The sequence below is a fragment of the Schistocerca cancellata genome, chromosome 7 (assembly GCF_023864275.1).
Source record: "Schistocerca cancellata isolate TAMUIC-IGC-003103 chromosome 7, iqSchCanc2.1, whole genome shotgun sequence".
In the NCBI taxonomy this organism is placed as follows: Eukaryota; Metazoa; Arthropoda; class Insecta; order Orthoptera; family Acrididae; genus Schistocerca; species Schistocerca cancellata.
This window is the reverse complement of record NC_064632.1, coordinates 239,358,644-239,378,478: the sequence shown is the minus strand read 5'-3', so window position 1 is coordinate 239,378,478 and position 19,835 is coordinate 239,358,644. Positions and strand designations below refer to the sequence as shown.

The following is a 19,835-nucleotide window of genomic DNA, read 5'->3' as shown; positions in this document are numbered from 1 at the left end:
ACTTAGAAAATTTCGCGCTGCGTGGTATCGCGGTACTTAAGTCTCTGAGCGGTGAGCAGCCGCGCGCCTGGTGTGAACTAACTTTTCGCATAGTTAACAAAGTGGAGTAGTGGACTTGTAATTCGCGATGAGATTGTGAATGATCGAGCTCTGTCAAATGGATATGCGCTCGAATGTAACAGTAACAGTAAATACGACCACTTTCGCTATTAGTTTGCTTTCTGAATAAACCTTATTCTAACAAAATCGCGATTGTGTGGCCTATATCATTTATGGGTCGTTAATTTAGTTCTCGATATTATTATTAATGTTATTATATCTTATATTAACTTTATATTTCGCAAACTTGCCATCTGCCAGACAATTTAACCAAATGGTCACAAGTATCTAATTTAGGGCGTGTAATGCGACACATGCGGTTCAACCCCTAGACGAGTGTGAGCCAAGACATTTCGACGAAGAGGAACCGCATGTGAGCCCGAACATCTTTGGGACGTTAGCTCGAAAGCCCCTGGCACTACAAGCAACTCAGGGCCACCACCGTAAGCAACAGCCAGCACATGGTCCAACATTATCTGTTCTATGCAGTGCCTGGCAATAAGGCGACCATGGACAACGGTTGTCAACACTGAAATCTCGCCACAACTTCACAGACCTCGGACATCTGTGCGTTTCCTGGCCAATACTTGGCAGTTACCGCTCACCACGAACAGGACCATCATCCTGCGTCAGAAGATATCTGGACTCGTCTGTGAATAACACGTTTCGCCAGTGACGAAGTTGCCATTTGATATGGGAACGGCAGAAATGAAGGCAAGCTGCAAGATGTGTCGAGCGGAGTAACTGAACAGGACGACTGGGTCGTAAGGTCATCACACTCGGATCGGACACAGCGGCTCCAGTGGCTCTTCTGAGATTGTGTTGCAGTGCTCTGGTGGTGTCCGTATGACCCTGCAACGCAGAGATGGACAGATATCGGTCTTCATATGTGATTGTACTGCGTCGGTGACCTTGTTCAAGTCGCCTTGTTTTCTGACCTGTCTTCTTGTAGCTATGGATGACACATGGAGACACATTGGCATCTGCAGTAACACATCCGTAAGTCCATTCTTTTGGATCAAACAGGCCACCCTTGCTACTTGCGCTGCATTAAGATGTCGCACTGCATATGCCTTCTCCTCCAAGTGCGAAAATATTTTTCAACACCAAATGATCATAACAACTAAAACAAGAAAACAGAGCTCGCACGGAAAGATTTAAGCTTTTGTTTATCCTGCCTGCCATTCGAGAATGGAACGGTAGAGAAATTGTCTGAAGGTGGTTCGATGAACCCTCTTCCAGGCACTTACATGTAAATCGCTTAGTAATCATGTAGATATACTCTTGATGCGAACAAAGATACAACGCTTCCATTGAGAGTGTGACAAGTGAATGAAATGAACAGGCGGCGCAATCGCAAAAGAGAAGCACGGGAAAATAGCAGGCGGCATCAGTGGCAGGTGCTTCTGCTTGGCGGATTCGCATGTGAACGAATTCGATGTCATGTAGCCCGCATAATCCCAGGTTTTCCGCTAACGATATGCGTTCACTCGGCTGCCTGTAAAATTCCCCTTTGGAAGGCGAAGGTTTTTTCAGCGGATGATACTCGCTTACAAAAAAACTCTCCTAAATTTGTATTTTATTATTGCGCAATACAACTAACTTTTTTTGCATACACTTCACGACTTTTTGTTTTACTCGGCTACGGAGAGAGGAAGGCAGATTACGGTTTGAGAGTCCTGTCGATGACGAGACCGCTAGGGACGGAAAACAAGCTCGGACTGGGGACAAATGGGAAGGAAACAAGCAGAGGCCTCTACAAGTTAACCGTTCTGACGTTTACCTGCAGCATTTTAGAGAAACAACAGGGAGGGATCTGAACCACCGTGCTCCACTGCGCGAACTGTTTGCGACCTAGGTTTCTTTTTATATGTGCATTTGCTAGTGATGCCCTTTCGAAGATGTACACAACTGGCCATTAAAACTGCTGCACCAAGAAGAAATGCAGATGATAAACGGATATTCATTGGACAAATATATTATTCTAGAACTGACATGTGATTACATTTTCACGCAATTTGGGTGCATACGTCCTGAGAAATCAGTATCCATAACAACCACCTCTGGCCGTAATAATGGCCTTGATACGCCTGCGCATTGAATCAAACAGAGCTTGGATGGCGTGTACAGGTACAGCTGCCCATGCAGCTTCACAGTTCATCAAGAGTAGTGACTGGTGTATTGTGACGAGCCAGTTGCTCGGCCACCATTGACCAGACGTTTTCAATTGGTGAGAGATCTGGAGAATGTGCTGGCCAGGGCAGCAGTCGAACATTTTCGGTATACAGAAGGGCCCATACAGGACCTGCAACATGCAGTCGTGTATTATCCTGCTGAACTGTAGGGTTTCGCAGGGATCGAATGAAGGGCAGAGCAACGGGTCGTAACACATCTGAAATGTAACGTCCACTGTTCAAAGTGCCGTCAATGCGAACAAGAGGTGACCGAGACGTGTAACCAATGGCACCCCATACCATCAAACCGGGTGATACGCCAGTATGGCGATGACGAATACACACTTCCAGTGTGCGTTCACCGCGATGTCGCCAAACACGGACGCGACCATCATGATGCTGTAAACAGAACCTGGATTCGTCCGAAAAAATGACGTTTTGCCATTCGTGCAACCTGGTTCGTCGTTGAGTACACCATCGCAGGCTCTCCTGTCTGTGATGCAGCGTCAAGGGTAACCGCAGCCATGGTCTCCGAGCTGATAGTCCATGCTGCTGCAAACGTCGTCGAACTGTCTGTGCAGATGGTTGTTGTCTTGCAAAAGTCCCCATCTGTTGACTCAGGGATCGAGACGTGGCTGCACGATCCGTTACAGCCAAGCGCATAAAATGCCTGTCATCTCGACCGCAAGTGATACGAGTCCGTTGGGATCCAGCACGGCGTTCCGTATTACCCTCCTGAACCCACCTATCCCATATTCCGCTAACAGTCATTGGATTTCGACCAACGCGAGCAGCAATGTCGCGATACGATAAACCGCAATCGCGATAAGGCTACAATCCGACCTTTGTCACAGTCGGAAACGTGATGGTACGCATTTCTCCTCCTTACACGAGGCATCACAAGAACCAGGCAACGCCAGTCAGCTGCTGTTTGGGTATGAGAAATCGGTTGGAAACTTTCCTCATGTCAGCACGTTGTAGGTGTCGCCACCGGCGCCAACCTTGTTTGAATGCTCTGAAAAGCTAATCATTTGCATATCACAGCACATTATTGTGGCCAAGATAGACACAAAGCCCATGCCTACTACAGTAGTACAAGTTTATATGCCAACTACCTCTGCAGATGATGAAGAAATAGATGAAATGTATGACGAGATAAAAGAAATTATTCAGGTAGTGAAGGGAGACGAAAATTTAATAGTCATGGGTGACTGGAATTCGTCAGTAGGAAAAGGGAGAGAAGGAAACATAGTAGGTGAATATGGATTGGGGGGAAGGAATGAAAGAGGAAGCCGCCTTGTTGAATTTTGCACAGAGCATAACTTAATCATAGCCAACACTTGGTTCAAGAATCATAAAAGGTTGTATACCTGGAAGAATCCTGGAGATACTAAAAGGTATCAGATAGATTACATAATGGTAAGACAGAGATTTAGGAACCAGGTTTTAAATTGTAAGACATTTCCTGGGGCAGATGTGGATTCTGACCACAATCTATTGGTTATGAACTGCAGATTGAAACTGAAGAAACTGCAAAAAGGTGGGAATTTAAGGAGATGGGACCTGGATCAACTGAAAGAACCAGAGGTTGTAGGGAGTTTCAGGGAGAGCATAAGGGAACAATTGACAGGAATGGGGGAAAGAAATACAGTAGAAGAAGAATGGGTAGCTCTGAGGGATGAAGTAGTGAAGGCAGCAGAGGATCAAGTACGTAAAAAGACGAGGGCTAATAGAAATCCTTGGGTAACAGAAGAAATATTGAATTTAATTGATGAAAGGAGAAAATATAAAAATGCAGTAAATGAAGCAGGCAAAAAGGAATACAAACGTCTCAAAAATGATATCGACAGGAAGTGCAAAATGGCTAAGCAGGGATGGCTAGAGGACAAATGTAAGGATGTAGAGGCTTGTCTCACTAAGGGTAAGATAGATACTGCCTACAGGAAAATTAAAGAGACCTTTGGAGAGAAGAGAACCACTTGTATGAATATCAAGAGCTCAGATGGCAACCCAGTTCTAAGCAAAGAAGGGAAGGCAGAAAGGTGGAAGGAGTATATAGAGGGTTTATACAAGGACGATGTACTTGAGGACAATATTATGGAAATGGAAATGGAAGAGGATGTAGATGAAGACGAAATGGGAGATAAGATACTGCGTGAAGAGTTTGACAGAGCACTGAAAGACCTGAGTCGAAACAAGGCCCCGGGAGTAGACAACATTCCATTTGAACTACTGATGGCCTCGGGAGAGCCAGTCATGACAAAACTCTACTATCTGGTGAGCACGATGTATGAGACAGGCGAAATACCCTCAGACTTCAAGAAGAATATAATAATTCCAATCCCAAAGAAAGCAGGTGTTGACAGATGTGAAAATTACCGAACTATCAGTTTCATAAGTCACAGCTGCAAAATACTAACGCGAATTCTTTACAGACGAATGGAAAAACTGGTAGAAGCCGACCTCGGGGAAGATCAGTTTGGATTCCGTAGAAATGTTGGAACACGAGAGGCAATACTAACCTTACGACTTATCTTAGAAGAAAAATTAAGAAAAGGCAAACCTACGTTTCTAACATTTGTAGACTTAGAGAAAGCTTTTGACAATGTTAACTGGAATACTCTCTTTCAAATTCTGAAGGTGGCAGGGGTAAAATACAGGGAGCGAAAGGCTATTTACAGTTTGTACAGAAACCAGATGGCAGTTATAGGAAAGCGTTTCTCAAGAAGAGGAATTTGTTAACATCGAGTATAGATTTAAGTGTCAGGAAGTCGTTTCTGAAAGTATTTGTATGGAGTAGCCATGTATGGAAGTGAAACATGGACGATAACTAGTTTGGACAAGAAGAGAATAGAAGCTTTCGAAATGTGGTGCTACAGAAGAATGCTGAAGATAAGGTGGGTAGATCACGTAACTAATGAGGAGGTATTGAATAGGATTGGGGAGAAGAGAAGTTTGTGGCACAACTTGACTAGAAGAAGGGATCGGTTGGTAGGACATGTTTTGAGGCATCAAGGGATCACAAATTTAGCATTGGAGGGCAGTGTGGAGGGTAAAAATCGTAGAGGGAGACCAAGAGATGAATACACTAAGCAGATTCAGAAGGATGTAGGTTGCAGTAGATACTGGGAGATGAAGAAGCTTGCACAGGATAGAGTAGCATGGAGAGCTGCATCAAACCAGTCTCGGGACTGAAGACCACAACAACAACAACAGCATCTTCTTTCTGTCGGTTAAATTTCGCGTCTGTAGCACGTCATCCTCGTGGTGTAGCAATTTTAATGGCCAGTAGTGTACTATGAGGTATGAGACAAAGAACCTACTATCTCCAAAGAAATTGAATTCGAAACTGGCGAAGATCTTTTAACATACAACAAAGAAAATGAATGATTGTATGAGAAATTAATGGTGGGACATATAACAGATTACAGGTGAAATACGGAGTATCTCACTACATTCTGTACTCGCTATTGTCTAAACTACATAGTAAGAAATTCAGTATTTATCCTTTATCTGTTTGGAGGAATCCGCCAGATGCGGTCTCCTACGTGGGTGTAGGACAGTTGAGCGCAGGTGAAGCGGTGTGGTCTTGTGGTATGCTGAGGTGCTAATGCGACGTCATTCAGTTAACAGTCATTTACTTCCGAGAGCTTTACAGCTACTCTTGTCGTCTTTCCAGTGAGGGCCAGCAGTTGCCGTGCTGAGCCCGCGTTAAACGGAGGCGCAGGTTAGCGCGTCAGCGCACGGCGAGGACTCCGCTGGCGGGGCCGCCGGAGTTGTGTCAGGTCAGTGCTGCGGCGGCGTCGGAGTACGGCGGCCGATGCGCCTCTAAGAGTGGGGCGTGGCTATAGACATCTGTCGGTGCCTCAGTGCTCTCGCTGAGTGCGGAGTGTAGCATGGCGCCGGATATCTGCTTGCCCTGTTGCTGTTGTCAGTTGTCGTGATGGCGTAGGCGGAAGAAGCAACACTGACAAGGAGAACAACCCGACTGCTCGCAGAGTTGAAGTTCCCTCCATAGCCAGATGGATGCAAACTCGTAGCAATACACCAATACACTCCATCGAGCGAGGTGGTGCAGTGCTTAGCTTAGCACACTGGACTCGCGTTCTGGAGGGCAACGGTTCAAACCCGCGTCCCGGTATCCTGACGTAGGTTTCTCGTAATTTCCCTAAATCGCTTTAGGCAAATGCCGGGGTGGTTCCTTTGAAAGGGCACGGCCGACTTCCTTCCGTATCCTTTCCTAATCCGATGGGACCGACGACCTCGCTGTTTGGTGCCCTCCCCCAAATCAAACAACCGACCAGTAGACACCAAGCTGGCGACAGCTAATAAGATTTCGTCGTATTCATCTGGTCGTCTTGCAACTAGTAGAGCTGGCCTTCCGTTGATAGGAATGATGGAATGGCCAGACTCTGAGACTGAGTGGGAGGAAAGCAAGGGTTTTACAGCAGTGGATGATGTGATGCCCCTGTACTGGTGAGCGAATGTGCTCTCATAAGCGTTCTTGGCTGGCCTAATGTTTAATTTATGAACTTCAGAGTGTTCCTTTGTGCAATGTGAAGCCCCTGTACTGGTGACCGAATGTGCTCTCGTTTTTCCAGCCTATAAGGTTTCTTGGCTGGCCTAATCTTTAACTTATAAACTTCAGAGTGTTCCTGTGTGCAAAGTTTCCAGTGTGGAAGGCATTCTTGCATTATCCCTAGGTGTAGTTACTACATGTACCCAATTACAGAAGAACCTTGTATCCTCTCTGCAGTATTGTCTAAGTGGTGAATCAGGGGTTTCTGACCGTTGCCTCTAGCAGATTATGGGGCAATAAGCTCCCAGCTTCTTCGTATTTTGATTCTTCTGAGTGTTGACAGTCGTTACGCTATCGCTGTGAACTCGATTTTTTTGTGCTCCACGTACCATTGTCCCAGTTAGTTTCCACAACATTTTATCCCTCCCTTAATTACTATTCTTCTATGCAACATATTAGACATCACATCAACAACATATTATATCATATCTTTTTTTCTTTGTTGTGTATTGTAAGGTCTCCGTTTATTTCGATTTACCACTTAATTTCTTTGTAATATATTGTAGTAGCTTGATGTTTTCATATTACCATGGCAGAATACCATGTCTGTCATTTCCTGCATGGAATAATAGGATCCCATTTTCGCTGTTTACATTGTTCATATTGCACCGAATCAGTACTCTTTTCTCATGTCACCATAACCTCAAAATGGAAACGAGCGTACGGCACTGTTGGCCGCGAGTCCCCCACTCGGGGAAGTTCGGCCGCCGAGGGCAAGTACTTATTGCATTCGACGCCACATTGGGCGACTTGCGCGTCGGAGATGGGGATGAAATGATGATGAGCGGAGAAAATCTACTGCCCCAGCCGGGAATCGAACCCGGGCCCCTTGGCGCGGCATTCCGCCGCGCTGACCACTCAGCTAACGGGGTCGGGCACATAACCTCAAAATGATACATACGGGATGGCAGATGTAGGAGACAACTGTTAGTGCTATATCTGACAACGGAAATATGTCAGAAGAGAAAAATCGTTCCGCAATGGGGCCTATTTTCAAAGAAAAAGAAAAAATCCACCACATTCCGTTCTTAGGGCTTAAATTAACGGAGGGCCATAAAATAGAAATGTGTTTGTCCCACGATCTGGACGAAGCAATTGAGGTTTCCTCAGATCACAACACAGTCAGAATAATGTTGTGATAAAACAGCCTGAAACAGTATAATGAGAGCTATAAACATTACTATCAAGTGTTTTCCAGTTTAGGTTCGTATTGTTTAGAATACAGTGACGAAGTTCATGAACACATTTCCCCGCCAGCATTCCGTACGCTACGCTGTTGCTGCTACATTCCAGATCCGCAATCGCCGTCCGACTGAGCGACTCGCAACTCTTCGGCTCCCTTCGTTGCCGTTCGTCCGGAGAGGATTGAATCGTTTGGGGATGTTCAATGTCAGGTAGGACTACCGTAACACAGGGCGTGATAGTAGAGGGTATGCGAGTTTGGGCGGAGAGGAAGATCCGTATATACAATAAAGTCATTAGTGTGCAAAAGTGCAAGACAGTAATAGATGGTGAACAGGAATAAAAAATAATAACGTAAAAAGCAACAGTGAAAACAATACATTAATATGACTTTACGAGCTTGTAAAGTTAATCTACGGATTATCTTCTGGTGAGTCTGGTTCATAATTATAGCGAGATTCTGCGAACTAAATATGGTCAGACTGTTTCTAGTGACTGAATCGTTAGGTAAGCTTCTTCTTTTTCTAACATTTCAATGCTGGACAATGCACCATGTAAAATTCGTAATTAAGCTACGGTATGAGACAAAGGTTTTAACTGATTTGTTATAAACAGGGAAAGTCGCATGATTATAGGAGGTGACAAGGGTACGGATTCTTGTGTCCCACTAAACACGAAATTTATCTTACACACTTGGAGAACCGATTCCTTATAGTAATGTTAAAGTTTGTCCCACGGTGATAAACTGATATGTACTTTCCCCCCAGTTAATCAGTGAACGTAAGGCAGATGGAGCACCCGTGACTAACATGTTTAAGGGAATTAGAATGATAGCAAATTATTTCTCATAAGCAAGCAAGACAAGCAACAGATTTCAGATAACCTTAACAGTCAACATTAAACATCGCTGGGGCTAAAATTGTGGACTACGGCTGGGTAAAATTCAGAAGCACTGTAGAATACTTGTCAGACAGGCATTTTCCGAGAAAGGTTGTATGCGGTTCCTTGGGAAGGGGTGACCGCTGTTGTTCAACAGCTGTTTTAACGTACATTTACATGAGCGATAGAAATTGTATATCGCGGACAGTATGGCCCGGTAGTATTGCCCGGTAATACTGTCAACCTCACGAACTGCAGTCACACGTGCGGCAACATTGCTGGACTGAAACCATTCACACGGTCCATAGTATAGCTGCGAAATGAACGAAAGTGAGCTAGCGGAAGTGAGTGTGGTTGTTCTGCTCTTACATTCAACAAGGGGAAACGTTAACTAGGAAAAAAATGACCTCTCAGGATGCGTGTTTCTCTCTCTCTCTCTCTCTCTCTCTCTCTCTCTCTCTTTTTACGTAAGCGAGCTGCCTTCGAAACTTTTAACTCGTGAACTGATACCGAATGATGAACGTATGTTCCGCATAATTTCATGGGAATATCGAAACACGGATTTGAATACATCGTAAAAGCAACTGATCGCAGATTTGGTTAGATCAATACTACTGTGAAAGTCACACCAGTTACAGTAAGACAGGCAACCACGCTTCTGTTTTTGGTTTCTTGATTCGTATAGGAGTTTGATGTACGTATAAAGTGCATTTTGTAGCGTCCAGCAAGCAATCTAGACGCTCAATGACATTGGAGACTGGAGACGGTCCGTCCGGTTAGCTAACGTGGAGGTGGCTAAATGGAAGTTTGAAAAAGTTATGGAACTCGGTCGGGAAATCATCGAACGAAGACAAGACTTGAATAACTACAATCTTTCATTGCACATGTGAGCCAGTATTGGATAAAGACTGAATGAAAGTACACTACTACCAATTGCAAAATCCCATGGAGGGAGATACGTGAGCAGAGACGGGACAGATACTACAAGTCCAAGCCCCACAATTCCTCTTGGACCGCTGTCTGTACTGAACTCTCTCACAGGGTATGTCGGATCCACTTTTATACTCTGCAATTGGCCACGCTGCCCCTTCTACGTAGGTACTACACGACACCACACTGCGTGGCCCAAGTAGGACCATATATGGCCACCGCCAACGCACTCCTCCATTCGGCCGCAACACGTGAGCTCGCTTGATACCTCGTGGGTCTACGTAACACTTCCGGCCGACGCCCAAACCAAAGCCCTTCCTGTGGCGTCTTCTTTGTACTCTGAATACTTTCTAGAAAACTTATTCGTGATGGCTGCTGCTCTGTTGCCTTTCGGGCTTTGCATTTTTTAAATGTGCGAAAATTTATCATCGATATGCCTCCTCGTAACAGAAGTTGACAGCGCTGTGGTAGAAGAATTCAAGGAATTCTTAACGGTGAATTTGGAACGACAATCAAAAATTTATGTTAATGTTTTATTGTGATTCGCCAGTACACCGAGAGAAATTTCATTTCAAAAATACGATACATCTACGACCCTAGTTTACACTGAAGCGCCAAAGAATCTGGTATAGGCAAGCGTATTCAAACACAGAGATATGTGAAAAGGCAGAATACGACGCTGCGGTCGGCAGTGCCTATACAAGACAATAAGTGTCTGGCGCTGTTGTTAGATCGATTACTGCTGCTACAATGGCAGGTTATCAAGATTTAGTGAATCTGAACGTGGTCTTATAGTCGGCGCACGAGCGATGGGACACAGCATCTCCGAGGTAGCGATGAAGTGGGGATTTTCCCGTTCGACCATTTCACGAGTGTACTGTGAGTATCATGAATCCGCTAAGACATCAAATCTCCGACATCGCAGCGGCAGGAAAAAGATCCTGCAAGAACGGAACCAACGACGAATGAAGAGACTCGTTCAACCCTTCCGCAAATTGCTGCAGATTTCAATACTGGGCCATCAACAGGTGTCAGCGTTCGAATCATTTAACGAAGCATCATCGATATGGGCTTTTGGAGCTGAAGGCCCACTCGTGTACCCTTGATGACTTCATGACACAGAGCTTTACGCCTCGCCCGGGCCCGTCAACACCGATATTGAACTGTTGATAAATGGAAACATGCTGCCTGGTCGGACGAGTCCTGTTTCAAACTGTATCGAGCAGATGGACGTGTACGGATATGGAGACTTCCTCATGAATCCATGGATCCTGCATGTCAACAAGGGACTGTTGAAGCTGCTGGAGGCTTTATAATGGTGTGGGGCGTGTGCAGTCGGAGCAATGTGGAACCCCTGATACGTCTAGATACGACTCTTGACAGGTGACACGTACGTAAGCATCCTGTCTGATCACCTGCGTCCATTCACGTCCATTGTGTACTCCAACGGACTTGGGCAATTCCAGCAGAAAAATGCGATACCCCACACGTCCAATATAGCTAAAGAGTGGCCCCCAGGAACACTCTTCGAGGAGTTTACATACTTCCGCTGGCCACCAAACTCACAAGCTGAACATTATTGAGGATATCTGTGATGCCTTGCAACGTGCTGTTCAGAAGAGATCTCCACCCGCTCGTACTCTTACGGATTTATGGACAGCCCTACTTCAGACATTAGTTGAGTCTATGGCCGTCGTGTTGCGGCACTTCTGCATGCTAGCAGGAGCCCCAAACGATATTAGGCAGATGTACCAGTTTCTTTGGCTCTTCAGTGTATAATGTAGTAGTATGAGAAGTAATCCAGGCCTGTATAAAAACGGTAATTAACGAAACTCAATGTTGGTAAGTTGCTGTCCACGAACATGGAAACACGTGATGAAGCTTACAAAAACTTTGGTAGTCTTCTAATACAATGATATCAGTGAGATCGTCCCATTTAAGATTGCAATCTATCTGTATAGGGCTTTTTATGTTCCATAGTTCTGGTTGGAGAAGTAGGCGTGTCACATTTATGAAATTCATGGTTCTCTCGTCTGGCCGCTACTAGAATCCTGTAGACAACAACAAATTGAGTGCCTCTACTTTTTGGTGCGTAATTCTTGCAGAAGTGCTACCACTGTTTGACTGGACTTCCTGGTTCTCAGGAAGTCGCGATGCGCAAATCTTGATGTAAATCTTGACACGTGCCCACCTGAGCGGTCCTAAGATCTCCCTCGAACACCTGTTTTTCGGGTCTGAGAAGCAGATGGTGCGCGGTGAGTCTCAGATGGTGCCCCACGAGGAGCAAGTGCTGCTACGTACGAGTACCAACTTTTGAACTAAAGTGAAATAATACTCAATAAAATTTTTCTGGGTTTGCGACTGCACTGTCAATATACAAACATCAAAAAAAGTTTTTCTGCACCCCGGTTCCCAGAACTCCTGAAGATAGACGTTGACTGTGGATATTGTATCACAGACACAGCCCTTTGACTGTTCAGATATGTCACTAAACCCACCCAAAGATGTAAACAACCATGCATGAGCAGCATCTATTAGACGGAGGGTTCCGACAGCCGATGAGTTCCAGTCACACCACCAGAAAGGAGGTACACGACTCATGTTGTCTGTAGTTCAATCATGCCTAGACGGTCAGTACCGTGGTTCGATTGCGTCCACATTGCTACTTTGTGCCAGGAAGGGCTCTCAACAAGGGAAGTGTCCTGGCGTCTCAGAGTGAACCAAAGCGATGTTGTTCGGACATCGAGGAGATAAAGAAAGACAGGAACTGTCGATGACACGCCTCGCTCAGGCCGCCCAAGGGCTACTACTGCAGTGGATGACCGCTACCTACGGATTATGACTCGGAGGAACCCTGACAACAACGCCACCATGTTGAATAATGCTTTTCGTGCAGCCACAGGACTTCGTGTTAAGACTCAAACTGTGCGCAATAGGCTGCATGATGCACAGCTTCACTCCCGACGTCCATGGCGAGGTCCATCTTTGCAATCACGACACCATGCAGCGCGGTACAGACGAGCCCAACAACATGCCGAATGGACCTCTCAGGATTGGCATCACGTTCTCTTCACCGATGAGTGTCACATATGCCTTCAACCAGACAATAGTCGGAGACGTGTTTGGAGGCAACCCGGTCAGGCTGAACGCCTTAGACATACCGTCCAGCGAGTGCAGCAAGGTAGAGGTTCCCTGCTGGTTTGGGGTCGCATTATGTGGGGCCCACTTACGCCACTGGTGGCCATGGAAGGCGCCGTAACGGCTGTACGATACGTGAATGTCATCCTGCGAGCGATAGTGCAACCATATCGGCAGCATATTGGCGAGGCGTTCGTCTTCATGGACGACAATTCGCGCTCCCATCGTGCAAATCTTGTGAATGACTTCCTTCAGGATAACGATATCGCTCGACTAGAGTGTCCAGCATGTTCTCCAGACATAAACCCTATCGAGCATGCCTGGGATAGACTGAAAAGGGCTGTTTATGGGCGACGTGACCCACCAACCACTCTGAGGGATCTACGTCGAATCGCCGTTGAGAAGTGGGACAATCTGGACCAAAAGTGCCTGGTTGAAGGCCTTGTGGATAGTATGTCACGACGAATACACGCATGCATCAATGCAAGAGGACGTGCTACTGGGTATTAGAGGTACCAGTGTGTACAGCAGTTTGGACCACCACCTCTGAAGGTCTCGCTATATGGTGGTACAACATGCAATATGTGATTTTCATGAGCAATAAAAAGGGCGGATATGATGTTTATGTAGATCTCTATTCCAATTTTACGTACAGGTTCCGGAACTCTCTGAATCGAGGTGATGCAAAACTTTTTTGATGTGTGTATATGAAACTACCGACGTTTCACTTCCTATTGCATGCAACCTTCTTCAGGGTATTTTTGTTTACTGCTGAATGAGAAAACTTTGTTTCTTAAATACCTGTAGACATGGATGTTATCTAATTATGACAGGCTGCTGAGGATGAAGGGGAGGGTGTTAGAAATCTTTATTGGAGTTCTTATCATTTCTTTCCATTGGTGGAGACCCGACGTTTTGACTGGTGTTAGCATTCCTCCTCGTGGTTAGCGGAAATGGGCGAATGGAAAACCAGGCGGCAGTTGTGTCTTCTGTAAACGCGGTGCTACTACCTCGGCAGATGACGGCTTCGGACATAGATTTCCGTTAGCAGTTTACTTTTCTCCTGGAACCCTATAAAATCTCAAGGGTTTTTAGCTCACCCCCCCCCCCCCCCACACACACACACAGGCCCTATATTCAGTCATCGAATTAAGGGGGGAGGGGCACCCATTGTCCATTAAATAATGTTCCCGGCTTGTCAAAGAAGAACTCCTTCCATGACTGGGAAGTATTTTTCTTTCAGCTATAAGTACTATTAGAAGACAGGAAATACTTTCAATGCCGGCCGGAGTGGCCGTGCGGTTCTAGGCGCTACAGTCTGGAACCGCGCGACCGCTACGGTCGCAGGTTCGAATCCTGCCTCGGGCATGGGTGTGTGTGATGTCCTTAGGTTAGTTAGGTTTAATTAGTTCTAAGTTCTAGGCGACTGATGACCTCAGAAGTTAAGTCGCATCGTGCTCAGAGCCAATACTTTCAATGCAATCTGTACATGGTACGAGTGCGAATTGGAGTAAGCAAAAGTGGCTTCGATCGCTAATAAGCTAAAAAGCTAGTAAGCTGAAAAATAAACAGTTCTCAAGTTCATTAGCTGGATTGGCGTTCAGTCACAGTTCCAGCAGTTCTGCATCAGTAATGGCGATAGTAGCTTTGAGTGTTCAGTTTCTTGCAACAGTGAGTGTTCTGTTGTTAGTCAGCATGGATAAATATGTGAAAAGAAAGCGAAAAGTTACAGGAAATAATGACACTGGTGTATTCCAATCCGAGTCTCTTGCTTCAGCTTCAAGTAGTGGTAATATTAGAGCTTCTGGGTTAAAAACTCCAGCACTTGAAATGACATGTGTTAGTGAAAATAGTGAGACTAAGTGCGTTACGTCTACTGTGGCACACCATGCATCTATTTTTGTGATATTGTAGAGTTAAATTCATTAACAGGCGAATCAATTGCCGACAACATTGAATCTTGTTCCGTCAGTAATGGAATTTATGAAGACAATTTCTGTGATCTGGTGATAGGGTTTACTTCAGATGGGGCTGCAAATCTACAAGGAATTTACAGGGTGTTACAAAAAGGTACGGCCAAACTTTCAGGAAACATTCCTCACACACAAATAAAGAAAAGATGTTATGCGGAGATGTGTCCGGAAACGCTTAATTTCCTTGTTAGAGCTCATTTTAGTTTCGTCAGTATGTACTGTACTTCCTCGATTCACCGCCAGTTGGCCCAATTGAAGGAAGGTAATGTTGACTTCGGTGCTTGTGTTGACATGCGGCTCATTGCTCTACAGTACTAGTATCAAGCACATCAGTATGTAGCATCAACAGGTTAGTGTTCATCACGAACGTGGTTTTGCAGTCAGTGCAATGTTTACAAATGCGGAGTTGGCAGATGCCCATTTGTTGTATGGATTAGCACGGTGCACTAGCCGTGGCGCGGTGCGTTTGTATCGAGACAGATTTCCAGAACGAAGGTGTCCCGACAGGTAGACGTTCGAAGCAATTGATCGGCGTCTTAGGGAGCACGGAACATTCCAGTCCATGACTCGCAACTGGGGAAGACCTAGAACGACGACACCTGCAATGGACTAGGCAATTCTTCGTGCAGTTGACGATAACCCTAATGTCAGCGTCAGAGAAGTTGCTGCTGTACAAGGTAACGTTGACCACGTCACTGTATGGAGAATGCTACGGGAGAACCAGTTGTTTCCGTACCATGTACAGAGTGTGCAGGCACTATTAGCTGCTGATTGGCCTCCACGGGTACACTTCTGCGAATGGTTCATCCAACAATGTGTCAATCCTCGTTTCAGTGCAAATGTTCTCTTTACGGATGAGGCTTCATTCCAACGTGATCAAATTGTAAATTTTCACAATCAACATGTGTAAGCTGACGAGAATCCGCACGCAATTGTCATCAACACAGATTTTCTGTGAACGTTTGGGCAGGCATTGTTGGTGATGTCTTGATTGGGCCCCATGTTCTTCCACCTACGCTCAATGGAGCACGTTATCATGATTTCACACGGAACAGTCTACCTGTGCTGCTAGAACATGTGCCTTTACAAGTATGACACAACATGTGGTTCATGCACGATGGAGCTCCTGCACATTTCAGTCGAAGTGTTCGTGCGCTTCTCAACAACAGATTCGGTGACCGATGGATTGGTAGAGGCGGACCAATTCCATGGCCTCCACGCTCTCCTGACCTCAACCCTCTTGACTTTCATTTATGGGGGCATTTGAAAGCTCTTGTCTACGCAACCCCGGTACCAAATGTAGAGACTCTTCGTGTTCGTATTGTGAACGGCTGTGATACAATACGCCATTCTCCAGAGCTGCATCAGCGCATCAGGGATTCCATGCGACCTAGGGTGGATTCATGCATCCTCGCTAACGGAGGACATTTTGAACATTTCCTGAACAAAGTGTTTGAAGTCACGCTGGTACGTTCTGTTGCTGTGTGTTTCCATTCCATGATTAATGTGATTTGAAGAGAAGTAATAAAATGAGCTCTAACATGGAAAGTAAGCGTTTCCGGACACATGTCCACATAACATATTTTCTTTCTTTGTGTGTGAGGAATGTTTCCTGAAAGTTTGGCCGTACCTTGTAACACCCTGTATAAAGCAGCAGCTACACACATTCGTGATAAATGTGATCTAATATTGTAATTATTCATTGTTTGGAGCATAAACCGGAGCTTGCAGTTCATGATGTAACAGACACAATATCTGTTCTACTACAATTCAAGTCTTTCATGGACTCCTTATATTCTACTTTTCTGGCAGCTCAGAAAACCAACGTGCATTGACAGTAATCGCCATGCCATAGAGTCCTGAAATTTTTTAAAAAAGTGGGAAGAATATTTGATATTTGCTGGATAGCATCCTCATGCAAAGCCGTGACAGTTGTAATGTCGAGTTACAGTTCTCTTATCCAAACAGGGCAACATTTCGAGGATTCCTCCACAAAATAAATTCATTTAATTTCGTCATGAAGTTTTAGGGATATTCTGGAAACAATGAAATCACTTTCCTTGTATCTGCACTCTCTGATGTGTAATGCTATTTCGTAAATAAAAGTATGTATTGGTGCATTAGCTACAACGAAAGACATGTCTGGTGTACTTCTTCTACATCTACACGGATACTCTGGTTTTTACATTAATAGAGCTGTCACTGTTCGAAGGCACTAATCCCACGATATTAAACAAGGACTCGGTTTTGTCATCACCAAACTGCCAAACATTAACTTGTTTTCTTCTTGTGACCACCACATTGTATTTAAAACATCACACTCGTCCAAGAATAAATGAACACTAGCAGCGAAAGATCTTCTAGTTCTGTGTCCACTACACCTTCAAGAGCGCCAGTTAACAATGGATGATATTTCTGCGATGTTTCCAGAAACCTCCAGAACTCTCGTGTGTGAGACACTCACAGAAACGCTGGGATACCGGAAACTGTGTGCAAGGTGGGTCCCAAAACAGTTGACAGAACTGCACAAGAAAAATCGTATCTATAGCTTCCGCGAGTATCTTGAGCAATTTGAATTGGAAGGGAGTATTTTCTGATCTCTGTTGTGGCTGGAGATGAAACCGAGGTACCTCATTGCATGCCTGAGACGAAAAGACAGTCGGCACGGTGGAAATCAGACCAATCCTCCATCTGCCAAAAAATTCAAATCAATTTCTGGCAAAAAAATAATAGCCTCAGTGTTTTGGACCGAAAAGGCATAATTTCGGTCGAATTTCTGCTCCACGAAGAGGTCATCGATGCGTAGCGATATTGTGAGACAAAAAATCTCAAAAGAAGTATTCAAAACAAAAGGAGGAGAATGCTGACGAGAGGAGTGTACTTAATGCAAGACAACGCTCGCCCTCACACAGCCTTAGGCTAAATTCACACTGCCTGCGATGCGATGCGATGCGATGCCGAGCCGAGCGGAGCGATGAAGCGCTGAAATCGCGTGACAATGGGCAGGCTTGGTTTAACAGTGGCAACAGAGCGGTGCCCGTTTAGACTGCAGGCTGGGCCGAGCGATGTGATGCGGTGCGATGTGATGACTCCGCTGTAGTCGCAACCGAGTTTGCGTTTCGCGCGAGTGTTTGGAGCGATTGCTTGTTTGCGCTTGCGTCTGAAATAATTGCTTGCTTGCAATGGACATCGAAACACTAATAACAGTGTGCGGGAACGCCCCGTGTTGTGGGACCAGAAAAATAAATATTACCACAATAGGGATTTTGTTCGTCAAGCATGGAATGAAATAGCTGAAGATTGTGGAACAGACAGTAAGTACAAAAAAGTAAAATAAATAGCTACAAGACTCCAAGAAATAAGTAACACAAACAACTTCGTTTATTTTCTAATTTTAATTGTGTATAGATACTATTACAGTATTTTGATAATGAAATGACGTTCACAATAGTTACAGTATTTGATAATTTCGACATGAAATATATTTGCGTTAATGACTGTTGACATAGTTTTTGAAGGCCTCTCTGACACTCCTCGCTCTTCTTGAAGCACTACAGTTTGCTCTGTCATTTTGGAATTTCACGTCTATATTTTCAGGCGAGGTACTGAAGAATAAATGGAAGGACCTACGTGACACTTTCCGCTCTGAACTCAAAAATACTCGTGCTGAACGTTCAGGAGACGAAGGTGGCATGCCGCCTTTCCAATCCAATTGGCCGTTGTACGAGCTAATGACCTTCCTGACATACATAATGACGCCACGGAAGACGAAGACTAATGTTCATCACAGTAAAAGAACAGCATCGCAACACGACGACGTACCGTTTTCACCAGCCCTTACAGAGAAACAGAGTGTTTCACCTGATGAAACCAACCAAGCCAGATCTTCAAGACTGTCTGTAAGTTCAGAGGATAGCGTTTCGATGCCTCCTCCCTCACCCACCCTACACACAAACCAAAACAAGAGATCCAAGAAATCGACAAACTCTGAGTTGCTAAATATAGAGAAGCAAAAGTTGAAGCTAATTGAGCAACAAATGTCGAAATCAGAAACGCAAGATGACAGCTATCATTTTGTAGTGAGTTTGCTACCAGCAATGCGAAAACTATCACCAGCAGCTCAGTTGAGAGCCAGGATAAAAATTCAGCAAGTTCTTTTGGAAGAATTGGAACAATCAACCACTTCCACTGCACTTTCGTTGATGTCACCCTATGCACCTGAAAATCCAGTTGAAATCGTAATTGATGGAAATCCGCAGAATGAAATAGTCATTTCTGAAATTCAACCTGTTGACATTGTTATTTCAAGCCACCAAGATTCTGAAAACTTTGATACTTAAGTGAGTGAACTGTGATGTATTTTACTTCTCATTGTCAACTATGTCAAAATTTATTAAAAGAAAGTTTGAATCTATCACAATTTGTAAATTTTTCATAATAAAATGATTGCTGTAAACTTAATATTGTACTTACCTGATGGTGATCATAACTTTCTCTTCAGGGGTAATAGCCATTCTGAAATTTGTGTTTTGCTTCTATAATCTATTTGAAACAGACGACACTATATAATCAAATGTCTCTGTACTCATTCTGAAATAACTCCAAAATTTATCCTCATCTTTTCTCAAGTCACTGTACAAATGATGAAATTCTCCTAAAGCCCCTCCTCTCCTTGTTGATTTCATGCACCCATTCACGACTGCGTTGAATTCTCAGAGCACTGTTTTCTAATAAAAAAGAATTTACTGGGTCGAGGAAACACGACATCGTGCCGAGACTGCTCAATTGCTGGCCAGATCGCGCGCGCGCGCGCTGTATCGTGTGCAATGTGAACGCTCCATCGCATTGCATCGCTTTGGCCATTATGCCTCGCATCGCGTC

At 44.8% G+C, this 19,835-nt stretch overlaps 1 protein-coding gene across 1 annotated transcript in view; it reads right to left on the bottom strand.

Annotated features, from left to right (window-relative positions):
* The window catches only part of LOC126092714 (protein CBFA2T3), a 65,102-nt gene extending 45,634 nt beyond the window's left edge, over positions 1-19,468 (bottom strand). Inside the window, exon 1 of the mRNA XM_049908438.1 lies at positions 19,428-19,468. Within this exon, the coding sequence (XP_049764395.1) occupies positions 19,428-19,468 (41 nt within the window). The remainder of the gene's footprint in view (positions 1-19,427) is intronic.
* Between the last annotated feature and the right edge of the window lie 367 nt (positions 19,469-19,835).